Source organism: Polyodon spathula, chromosome 19 (genome assembly GCF_017654505.1).
Source record: "Polyodon spathula isolate WHYD16114869_AA chromosome 19, ASM1765450v1, whole genome shotgun sequence".
In the NCBI taxonomy this organism is placed as follows: domain Eukaryota; kingdom Metazoa; phylum Chordata; class Actinopteri; order Acipenseriformes; family Polyodontidae; genus Polyodon; species Polyodon spathula.
This window is the reverse complement of record NC_054552.1, coordinates 32861366-32873654: the sequence shown is the minus strand read 5'-3', so window position 1 is coordinate 32873654 and position 12289 is coordinate 32861366. Positions and strand designations below refer to the sequence as shown.

General features: G+C 38.6%; 1 protein-coding gene across 1 annotated transcript in view; it reads left to right on the top strand.

The window, feature by feature from the left end:
* The first annotated feature begins 11169 nt into the window (after positions 1-11169).
* The window catches only part of LOC121294662 (uveal autoantigen with coiled-coil domains and ankyrin repeats-like), a 37403-nt gene continuing 36283 nt past the window's right edge, over positions 11170-12289 (top strand). Inside the window, exon 1 of the mRNA XM_041218619.1 lies at positions 11170-11610. Within this exon, the coding sequence (XP_041074553.1) occupies positions 11563-11610 (48 nt within the window). The 5' untranslated portion in view covers positions 11170-11562. The remainder of the gene's footprint in view (positions 11611-12289) is intronic.

The following is a 12289-nucleotide window of genomic DNA, read 5'->3' as shown; positions in this document are numbered from 1 at the left end:
CTTTGGGTAGGAAGAATTCATTTCACACTGAATAACCCCTGCTGAAGGCAGTGAACATTACATGACAGATTCTTTACAGAGTGGTCTTGCCCGACACAAGTTTAGATGAATTTAGCAAACAATCTACAAAGATTAGTTACATTTGGAGCCGCAGGTCTAGATTCATACCCGTCACGACTGGATTACTGCTGCATCACATTAAAAAGTACAGAAAGGCTGCTTCAGGGAAAAACTGCTATTTTCCACTCTTCCATTATTCAGGTATAAACCTTCTGGATGCTGCTATTTAAAAAAGCTGCATCATAAAAGGTAAGAGAAGCTGGCTGTGTACAGCCCTCGTTCCCTGAGAAGGCTGTGTCTGATTAAATAACGACTGATGTGAGACCATTGGTGTAAACCCTATTCAGTTAATAACAAACTAACCGACTCTGAATGTGTTCAACCATCAACCAGAGGTTGACAGGCAATCACTTATAGACAGGATACTGGATTAAAAAATCCTATCAAAAAGATAAAAGAAATGGAAGACAAATAATCACTTAGGAAATCTAAATGAGTTTTAGTTTGGTTGGTTCTGTATTAAATAACACTATCCGATTGTTCATTGATACTCAATAATTGCAAACGAGGAACTGAATCCGAGGAACCGCATTGGGTTGTGTTGAGTAATTTCATTTCCATATAATACCTAACAACTTCAATTTTCTTCAAGACAACAACTCGCCACACCCTGGCGGAAACCATTATTTTAAATGAATAATGTGTCCCAGCACATTACAGCAGCGTGCTTTTAAAAAGTTCAAATTTAATAGCAGCCCCAATGATTTGGTCGGGTCGTCAGAAGCTTCCGTCAGAAAGAAACTCACCCGTCGACCTGCTGGTGAATATTACAGTGAGGTCTGCAATTGAGAGATAAATATTCATAAACAGATGAATGCAATTTAGGTCCGATCACACACTGGAATTCGTGTTTGTATTACTGATGGCTTGAGCTCAGTTATCTCACTGTAGTCTGATGCTTGACCTGCTTTTCTGCTGCCCCCCATGCTGCTATGTATCACTTTGCTTTCATCATGTATCTTGCACAGGAGCCTAGGCTATATTTATAAGATATAGTTATATTAGAAACAGCATAGCTAATCTCACTGTTTACTGTGATGTCTTTTCCATCTGATACAAACTATGTATTATATGACAGGCAGGCTCCAGTTGAGCTGATACCAACCCTCATTTTAAATCCCACCTCTTAGAGTGTTCTGATCCATGCAAATTCAAACCAAAGACAGAAAAACGGGTAAAAGCAGAATGCTACCTTCATGTCAGGTAAGGTGGGACTTTTGTTATGGGCTTTTACAGTATAATACAGATCAGTACAAAAGATATAATTCACCAAGCTCATTAGTTTATTAAGGAATTAGGTCATTACTGCAATCTAGAATACTGCTGTCTGTGGGATATTGTGCTGGTTTCCATGTGAACAAACAGTACATAGCTGCTCTAACAAATGCCGCATTCATGTTAATGAAATTTGCAGTAGATTGTATGATAACCCTTTGGAGGATGGCACAGCCTGATGCAAACTCTGCCAGGGGATGGCAATGGATATGTCACAGAGGGTTTACTCTGTTTTTTTAGTTAATACAAAAGCATTCCCAGTCAGAGAGGGGTGGGGTCGACAAACAATTAAGTAAATCAGTAGACTCTGGAAAATAGGACTGTCACAATCCATACTGGCTGTTGAGTTTCTGACACTGTGCAATCAGTGCATTCTAATGGAAAGCTGTAGCTTGAAATTAATGTGCACCATGCCCACAGCATGGGATAACATGGCAGGGCCCCCTGTTCAATATGAACAGCACCAGCGAACAATCAGAAGAGAATGAATTAACACTGGTTATTTAATTAAGCTGGTTTTCATCAGTCCCCATTGTGATGACCTCGAAAGGGTTTGTGTTCTTCAAAACACACCAATCCACACATAACTGCTTTCCAGGACACGTGCAACTGGTGTTGCATATTGCATTAAACATGTAATCTTCCATGTGAATAAAGCAGTTTAGTTGCCAGCAATCGATTTGCCTGGATGCTGCCTCGTGAATGGTGAATTCATCCAAACTATGTGACTCTTATCTCAGATCCATTGATAAAGGATGCTACATGTTCCCATGTAAAGGTTCCTAGCTAGCACAGCAAGCTATGACAGCTTCCTTCCCCACAAACAACATGTTTGTAATATTAGAAACTGGCTTGGCTTCTCTGTTCTTTTTAACAAGCCTTGACACAGGAGGGTTGTGAAAAGACAACCCTTCGAAATCAGCACGACGACGTCCCTTTTCCAGGTGGAGCAACCAAACCGGTCCCACTGCAAGGCAATTCTTCACTGAACATTCATAAGCACTGCAATAAAGAGTTGCCTGATTCTGCAAAAAGGACTGGCAAAGGAAAGCATGGCTTTCACAAGAACAGATAAAAAATCCCTTATTACTCTCTAAAGACTTTATTAGCAGTGCTATTTAAACAATTATAGCTGAGAAGGGAATTACCATGGATTACAGACTTTTTTTTTTTAATATTATAGGCCCTACTCGCAAAGCTTTAACTCAGTAGTAACTGAGTGAAAATGTAAAAAATAGAGTTTGATTTGTATAAAACTGTTATGGACTGTTCTGGGTTCTTGGCTTCATTCTGTTACTCATGCTAGGTACCTGCAGGCTTGTACACTTGTATTGCATTGCACTTTTATAAAATCAGTTTGGAATCGTGTTTAACCCCACTTCGTCAGCCCGCTGTGAAAGCCATCTCACTGCTACCACCATTGAAGATGAGGTGAACTAGCCACAGTCCATTTTCTTCCCTGACTCGTTGTGCATGGGATTTGAACCTGGCTAGTACAGCTCATTCAGTATTTCAAGGGGTAGAACTTTTAGCAGGTGAGCCACTAGGCATTTAAAGGAATAGTACAACAAACACATTGCTGGATTTAAATACAAATAAGTGAGTGTGTATATATATAGTGTTAAATCAAGCTAGAGGATAGCATTCCCACTGTTCTAAATCTGTATTCCCATTAACCTTTTGCATTTAAAGTCTGAGGCTTCATTTGCATGTGAAGCGCGGTGGGATTAACAGAGACATGATCTCCACTTGCTCATCTCTGTCAGGCTCCCACTGGCTTCTCAAATGGACTACAGTGTCACCTTCAGCAATCAACAGCAGGAGAAATGTTTAGTGATCAGATTTGCATTGCAAATGCTTCTGCTTTATCTGTAACACTGGCGAGGGTCTGAGTGCAATACCTTGGCTGACTGATTGGCTGACCAGCTTGCTTTGTTAGGATCAGTGGCACAGTTTATTATTGTTTTTAAAATGGTAAAAATTAAAAAGGTTAAACTCGTCTGACTTCAGGAGCCTTGTTTTAAGTGGCAGTGATCCCAAGAGGAGTTTTGTTGTTCAAAAGCAGAGATTGAATCATTTTGTCTATTGCAGCCCCTGGCCTGTCTTTGAGCTGGCTTTGAGAACCCTTTGTTGTTTGTTTATGTGCTTCCTGATTCCATCATGTGAGAGCGTTAATATCTGTTGGCTGAACCTGCTTCTATTATTCATTCTCTGTCGGTGATGTTTTTGAATCCCTCTGCTGCACTATAATAGTTAAAAGAGGATATGCATGACATTAACAACTTGTTCAGTGATAGCTGTCCGCCTCATTAGATACAAAGAGGTTATAATAGGCAAGCAAGACCACCAATTAACCATAGGAGGAGGATCAGGGAAAATCAAACCAGGGCATTGAAATGGGAACAAGTGTGATCTGGAAACAATGAAATGGGAACGAGTGTGATCTGGAAACAATGGAATGGGAACTAGTGTGATCTGGAAACAATGGAATGGCAACAAGTGTGATCTGGAAACAATGGAATGGGAACGAGTGTGATCTGGAAACAGTTCTAAAGGAATGCAACAAGAGATTCTCCTTGACTCATTCAAATCCATTTAGATTATTTATATATTTAACAATGCTTTTTGGACAAACCCCTGCTCATCAAGCTTGAAGGTGTGTGGATTAGCTGATCGATGTGTACGCTTTTCAGGAAATTAACCATTCCGTCTGATATAATGACAGACTGGAAACTGTGGCCTGCTTTCCGCAAGTCGCTCACTGCCATCTGAGGAACCCATTCATCTCAAGCTTTGCAACAGAACAGATCTCTGTAACGAGATTGACTACAACATGAAACACATGTTCAGTAAAGTATGGGCCAAGCTTGGTAAGTGCTGATGAAAAACTGCCTATTGGCTCAGCAGTATCCTCAATTTAGTAGCACATTCTGGTGTTTCAGTTTGTTTACTGTTTCAAAACCAGATATAAACAAACCGGGAATGCTAATGCAAGCGCTCTTACTTTGCAGGCACCAACCTTGTTGCTTTACTGTTAATATTATAAAGTGAACAGTTTCTTGGCTCCAATGCCAGCTTTGATCTGGTGGACAAGCTTAGTAAAACTGCCCTGTGATTGAAAAAGCACCACATTAACCATCATGTAAAAAAACACAAAAATAACTTACATCCAATGATGGGTGGATGCTTTAGAGCAACGCATTGAATATGTTGTGCTAAATCTGTATCCGGAGGATTTCAGTGAGGTCTGTATAAATGTAACGGTTTAATTTTACATTTCCTTTACGCCACAGATCGAGGTGCTCTGTTTACCCGAAAGGAAAGGATTATGCACATTGTAGATATGTCATTTAAGAAACCATGGCAACTCAGTATAAAAATATGTTGCCATGGTCACCAACCTCAGTCCCTTTGCAGCCTGATAGTGTATCTTTCATTTTAAATGACAGAAACAGGTCGATCAGTTTACATCCGAATTGGAGCAGAAGAAATGTGAGCTGGTGCTTTGTCATGACATCCTAGTGTGGGATAATAACAATAACACCATCTCCAAATATAACCCGAGGACCACCGTCACCCTTACCCCGCCTTGCAGAGAAGCAAACAATCGCATGTTTATGTACTTAAATATGCAATTCCTTTTGTTTGCTTCTTCTTTGTGTAGTGTAGGAATTGTAATTCTCATTGTACAGCTGTCTTAGGAAGACAAAAAACCAAAACAATCATAAACATTTGGTTGCAATTTGGGATTCAACCAGAAGGGGGAAACCACACTCTTTTTGGGAAGAGATGGGTTTAAGCCATTATATTTGGAGAATGTTGAAGTGTCTAACACAAAAAGAGCCTAGATTAAGCTTTTTCTTTTCTGTGGTAGAGAATATATTTAGTACTAATAATATTTAGTATGTGAATGTTGTTAAAGCATGCTGTATTTCACTTTATAATTTCAAACAATGAATACTTTTACAATTCAAAAATTCCAGCACATTATAAATAATAAAATCCCACTGACAGCAGTTTGGGAAAATGAAGATTCTGGTTTCTCTGAACAGCACCTGATCCCTCTGCTATACTGTGCTTGCGATGGCATTAAACTAGAGTCTAGCTTAAAGAACAGTTTGCATTGACACAGTCACTCAGAGCTAGGGTGTCAGTGTGGAAATGAACACTGTATTGATCTTGTTCCAGTAAATTAAATCTGCTCTTCTGCCAGTTTGGAATTGGACACATCGATATTTCTGGGACAGGCATTCAAATCCTTGTACAGTTTATGAACACCACAGCGGCAGTGCTGGACGTGTCAGTATTTGCAAGCAATTTATAGAAGGTTATAAAAAAAAGAAAAAAAAAAAATTGTTATTTTTATGTACTTCTTTAAAGCTCTTTTCCACTTTACTTTAAAGCTCTTTTATATATAATATATATATATATATATAATATAATAGATATATATGATATCACTGTTATATATATATATATATATATATATATTTTTTTTTTTCTCACCATCCCCATTTACATAGAAATTAAATATTCCAGGTGCACATGCTTCTAAAGTTTCTTTAGGGATTTCAGAAATGAAATTTAAGAACTGTAATCCCTTTTCACAACTGTGTTATGCGTAATAAAAAGACAATTTAGTGATATACAATGCTATAATTGACTTGTCAACAAACAAAGGTGGCTTCTTTCTTTCTTTCTTTCTTTCTTTCTTTCTTTCTTTCAACTTTGCATCTCTGGCATGGACTATGAAACTGTGTTTGGCATCATTGAATGAATACTTAAACGCTCACAGTACCAAACTGAAAATCTGTTGCTGTCGCTTTCAGCGCTTACACTGGTTTACAGTGTCTTTAACTATTTGACTGTTCCCACTTACCCCATGTAGCTTGTACACACTTTCTGTACAGAATACAGGGGTTGGTCAAACAGTAAAACAAAGTATTACTATATGTACAGATATTCTGGTATTAGCTGATTTCTACTCTCTATATCTCTGAAGGAACCATTGAAGAATAGTCACGTTCTTCACCCCCATCCCCCCATTCAATATAAACCCTCTGCAGACACATCAGCTTGGATGCATATACCCAATTAACAGTGCTATGACATGTTATCACGTCTTTTTAACACAGAGATACAGTGTTATTTCTGGGCTTGACTTCAGTTCCATTATTTCCTGACATCAAGACTTACTCATTGAACTTAGAAACAAGTGGCCCTGATCTCTGGATACTGATAATAATATCCTCTCTCATATCCGCAGTGTCCTGTATACATCAGACCTTAAATATGTGTCCCCATTTACATATAATCCATGAGAGCTCCCTTTTTGCATTTTAATAATCTGCCACACCGGGATATTACATGAACTGCTTGTTCTTTCTTACAGTGCTGTGCAAATTCATTACAACACCCCATTGCTTCTGCCGTTTTCATTTGCTGTGCATATGAAATCAATCCACTGTAACTGAAAATCTTGGATGATTGTCAAAATTGGCAAATTAGTGATTGTCTAATTTGATTGATGACTTTAACAGGCCTTTTAGCATTTATTAAAGATGCCTGATTAAAGCACAAAGTGGTCTAAGATTTTCACACATGAGAGACTGTTGTTTCTATATCACTGATTACTGAGTGGAAATGCAAACTCTCACACCCAGAGGTTTTCATGCAGGTCGGTACAGGATATAAATAACACATCTTGAGGTGTTCTAATACATTTGCATACTGCTGTGTCTCCCTCAGAAGTGATGCTGCTTTCCTGCCAACCCCAGCGAGGGCAAGTTATACCAAGGGTTAGAAATGAATAATATTGGCTGTGAACTGGGATTCCATCCACACCACAGCAATGACTTTCTTTAACAAACAGCACAAGCAGCAGCTACCAGCAGTACATTATTCATCTGCTCAAATCTGTGCTGGCTTCACCATAGGGACTGTGGAGGAGAAAGATTGCTGTCAGCTCTCACCCTGTGATGTTTTTATCTAAAGCAGCTAGCCCCTTTCTCTAACCACTGGCTCACCAAGACTGGAAATATGACCATAAGTGCAGGAGACATGTCTAAACCCTTTAAAGCATCACCCATCCCAATAGACAACAAGGAACCAGAGTGATGTATCCCCACAAGACTGCTTTGACTACAGGATACTGTACATGAGACCATAATTCATACTATCAGGTGCACACATTACTTTTAATTATGTACAGATAGGTAGACTTTCACTACAGTTCAGTAACATGAATGGGGACTGTGATTCAATTAGTCAACCCCTAAATGTTGAACACAGAAATTGGAGTTTAATATTACCAGTGCAAAGCCCATTGCAGAATGAGCGACACCCTGTTTAAGGGGAGAGGGATTTCATCTTGTAGCACCTGCCTAGCTCCTCTGTTCTATAGCCCGGTGTTTGAGATCTGAAGAACTGTAACGCATGTTTCTGACCGTGTCCCCAGGGGTTGTCTTCGTCTCTCTGTCAGTCTGAGGGTTAGAGCTCCAAGCCCTTCAAAAAAAACTCTTGTGAATTCCAGCAAAACTTTGTGCCAGATGTATTGTGCATTGGATTGGACAGAATTGCATCATCTTAATGTATCAATAAAGTTAAAATCGGATTAAAGCTTTAAATACAACAATACATTAGGGTCAGCTAACAGCTAGCTTTAGAAACTCAAAAGAAAAGAAAAACTAAGCCAGGTTTTGTTCTGTGTGAAGTTGTTTGCTGTCTGTTTTATGTGATGAGGTTTTTGATTATGTGCCAGGCAGAGAGAACTAGATTGTATAAGCACGACCCATATGCGCACTTCAATTAGCAAGCTTTTTTCTTTTTCCATTTGCATTTCAATCAACGCCTTGTTTACTTTAAATAAAAAGGGCCATTCTTCATCCGCTAAAAGCTGTTCTTATGTCCAGTGGAGATGAATTCTCAGAAGAAACAGCCAGCAGTGAAGAGCTTTAAAGCCGAGGAGACACAGGGAGTACATTCTAACTGGGTCACATGACACCAGAATCAATTAGCTCAGCATTGTGAGCAACAAAGCCAGACAAACATGTTTACAGGGCTGTGAGGGACGAGAACACACTGACCAGCACACCCTTAAACTGCAAAGAGCAGGAGCTCCGGATGGTGGGAGTCTGTCTGTTGCACAGTAGGTGGGAAGCAATAGGACTAACATTGAACTTGAAAAGGCTTGCTGTAAAAAACTTTTTCTGTTCGCAGAAACCACTTACTGCTTTCCTTTAATATGCTAATTTATTTAGTTTTCTCTTGTTTTTAAACCACTAGATGTTAATCACACCAGTTTAGTCATGCTATTTTGCAATTTAAGATTAACAGAAACAAACAGCTATCATTATCCCTACGCTGTGCATTGCTTTCCTAAAAGTTTGATCATTTTGATCAGACTACTTACTGAAACATTCTGCATAAACAGTATTGTACTGTTGGAAGAATTGTGAAAAGTATGAAACAACATTTAAATATATTTCATTTTTTTATTTTTTATTTATGAAACTTTTTAAAACGTTTAGCTTGTTTTAAAATTCAACATCAGTTTATGCACAATGATCTGAGAGATTAACAAACTCCTGGCTCTTGAAAAACACAAGTCCAGGCCTGAGCGATCTTGTTTCTACAAGCCTCTAGACTCAAACAGGTTTTGTCTGTTGATGTGTTTTACAAATTCCCTGCCCTCTGCGCTGTGCATTAGTTCCCAAAACAAACAGAGGCTTGATATATCCATGCAGGAGATATATGTAAATATGCACTATTATCTTTATTGGTGATGAAAAAACAGCATCAGCTGAGTTTGGGAGTCACTGAAGGAAAAGTACAAAACTAAAACAGAGAAAGCCCTCAAACCCCATGTAACACATGATAAAAAATAAATCTACAGATTGTAAAATATATTCTCATTTTCCCCATCAATCATAGCTTGAAAAAAAGTATAATGTCTGTCAGCATTTGTACCGTATTTCACAATCCACAGACAAGCAAGTCCCAGCAGGAAAACATCTTATATAAAGGGCTATATTGCTCTCTTCAAACCAGAGCAGGGTGTGTATCAGATGGCACTAGAGTATTGTATCATACAATGACATGGTAACATACAAAACAAATGTATAATGGATTTAATAATACAGTGTAATATTGGGGAAAAAACAGTATTGAAACCAGTGGAATAGTGAAGGATACTTTTACTTATACAAACACCCATATGTATAAATATGTCTCATTTACTGTTAACATGACCTAACCGGGAATTAACCACATTTACTGCATTGTGAAATATCCAGGGAGCGCAGTCAAACTTTAGACACTTTATTTGTTTTGTAGAAAAGTGTAATTATTTTAGTGAATTATTGACCTAAACAATATCCAGTTTTGCTAGTGATTGTGACCCACCAGCTCTAAGTGTAATTTACAATGCTTACCTGTGCTTCATCAAGTTTACACTATGCTTTATTACACTTTGGTGCTTACAGGTGCTAACACAAATAATAATATAATAATAATAATAATAATAATAATAATAATATAATAGCCTTATATCCTTACCTATTAATTACACTTAAAATATGTACAAAAAACCCCCCAAAAAAACGTGTTTAATGGTTTTGTTTGGTAATCCATATCAATTTCACAACAGAACAGTATCATGAATAAATCTTCTTACAGTGTCAATCAGCAGGTATTATACAAACAGATAGTGGATGACTTTTGAAGTAGCTCCTGAACTGACAAGCATTGTGGTCAGAAGTTTTGCATGATTCCTGCGCATTTAAAAACCCTGTGTGACAAACAAAAAGAAGTGCTTTACCAACGCTTCTCAAAAATACTTCAACTTTTGTGTTGCTGCAGGAAAGTATGCTGAAAGCCCTGAAGTCGGTCAGCCTTAATTATTTTATAAACAATGGGGTTGAGCTGGTTAACCATGTGGAAAACTTTTAAGTATAATGAGGTTTACAAAACAGGGTGTTAATGAGAATCCCGTAATAAAAATGCGTAACAAACTCTAAAGTCAATCATCGTGATGCATCTCAGAAGGAAACCTGGACAATATAAGGATGAAGAGCGTTTCTTATCTGTAGCTCTTGTGCAAACTGAAAACTGAGCACACAAAACAGCATGAAGACGCCCGGGTTTTAATTCAAGTTCTCTTGTGAAATATTTTCAACAGTTCAATATGTTTAATAGTTGTGAAAGGAGAAATAAATTAGGTTATGTTACAAAACAAGGGTTACCAGTGACGTTTAAATGGAGTAATCAGATGAGACAGATAAGAGGCGGCACATCTCTATCCACTCGTAACTGCTTCAGCCAGGTTACACGGTGCTAAGATTCAAGACTAAAGCCAATTTACTGATGCAGTGATGCGTGGAGCTGCCGTGTGTCTGTAGCGACGCTTTACCACCTGAATTCCCTCAGGGAATCAGCACCGTTCTTGTTACCTGAAGAGGATGGGCGATGCATTCACCTGCGTGGCTGCAACATAAAACAACGCTGCAGGAAGTATTGCGTGTTGTGATTCTGATACCAGTATAATAGCAGCAGCAGGCAATAAAAATAAAATGAAAATCAAAGAAAAACCACATTCAGCAAACAAATGGTTAACTAATCTAAAATACATTGTATATTTACTAAATATAAAATGAAAAACAGTTTGCTTTATTTGCCTTGTATTCCTTTACATTCTGTAAAATAAATACATTCCATATAGGGTACTTTTTTTGTTATGCAGTATATAATTGAATATATTGGCGGTTAAAATGCACAGACACTGGCGTGTCACTCCAGCCCACAGGTAGTGGCAGTTTCTCCACAACTACGCTCCAGAAATCAAGGTGTTTTCAACTCAGCCCTCGAAGGAAGTCCCGCCTAAATTCCTCGCTGATTGGTTCAACTAATAACTTTGGGAAAACAGTTCACCGCACTATTGGTTGTTGAAAACGTCTGTCGAGGAGTTGGTCTGGGCGTCAGGTGAAACTTACAAAGTAAGGCGGTGTGTGTGTGTTTCTGAGCGCTGGGGCAAGTAAAGGGAGTACTGTACCTGGCGATCGAAAAGTTCAAAGAAACTACCGGAACTGGCCACCCCCTCCTCTCCAAGGAAACGCTCTACTAACTGGTCCAGCAACAGGATACGGGGGGCGAAGGTGTTTTCCTGAGAAGATGAAGAGCCTAAAATCCCGATTGAAGAAACACGAAGTAACAATCACTGTAAGTTCAAAATGATGTCTTTCTCCCTGCCTCCGTCCCTTACGCTAAGCGCCGGAGCATGTAGACGTGCTGCAGCAGTATGCGAGATCCTGAAGCGCTTGTGGAGTGAGCGTGTAATAGGGTTATTAGTAGTGCAGTCCGAAACTTTCTGTTCAGTGAATCATGCTTGCTGTGATTTGTATATGATGTTTTCATTGCTAAGCTACATGTTTCCTGCTGTTAGTTTATATTCAAAAAACGCTTCTGTGTTGTTGTGAAAACAGTTGTGCGTTTGGAAAGCGACTGGTTGCTGAATGCTCTGTGATACTGTTTATTGTTTTTTTTATTTAAACCATGGGGTCTTTCACCTTTATTTAAGGAATTTCAACACGGTGGTCTGTCTGTTGCTTAATTGTAATTTTTGTATGTATTTGTTTAGTTATTGATTGATTGTAAAACACAAACGTTTTTTTTATTTTTTTTATTTGACCATGCACCAGGTGTTGGACGCAATAATTTATACACAGGGCTAACCAAGAAGTACATCATATACCAGGCAGACCACACAGTACACCCCAGCAATCCAGCCCTTTATCAAACTGAACGCTGAGTGCTGTACTGCAGTATCAAACAGTACACAACAACGCTTTCTATGCACAAACCCTGCTGTAGATAATCAGGAAGCACTTCATCTTATTGT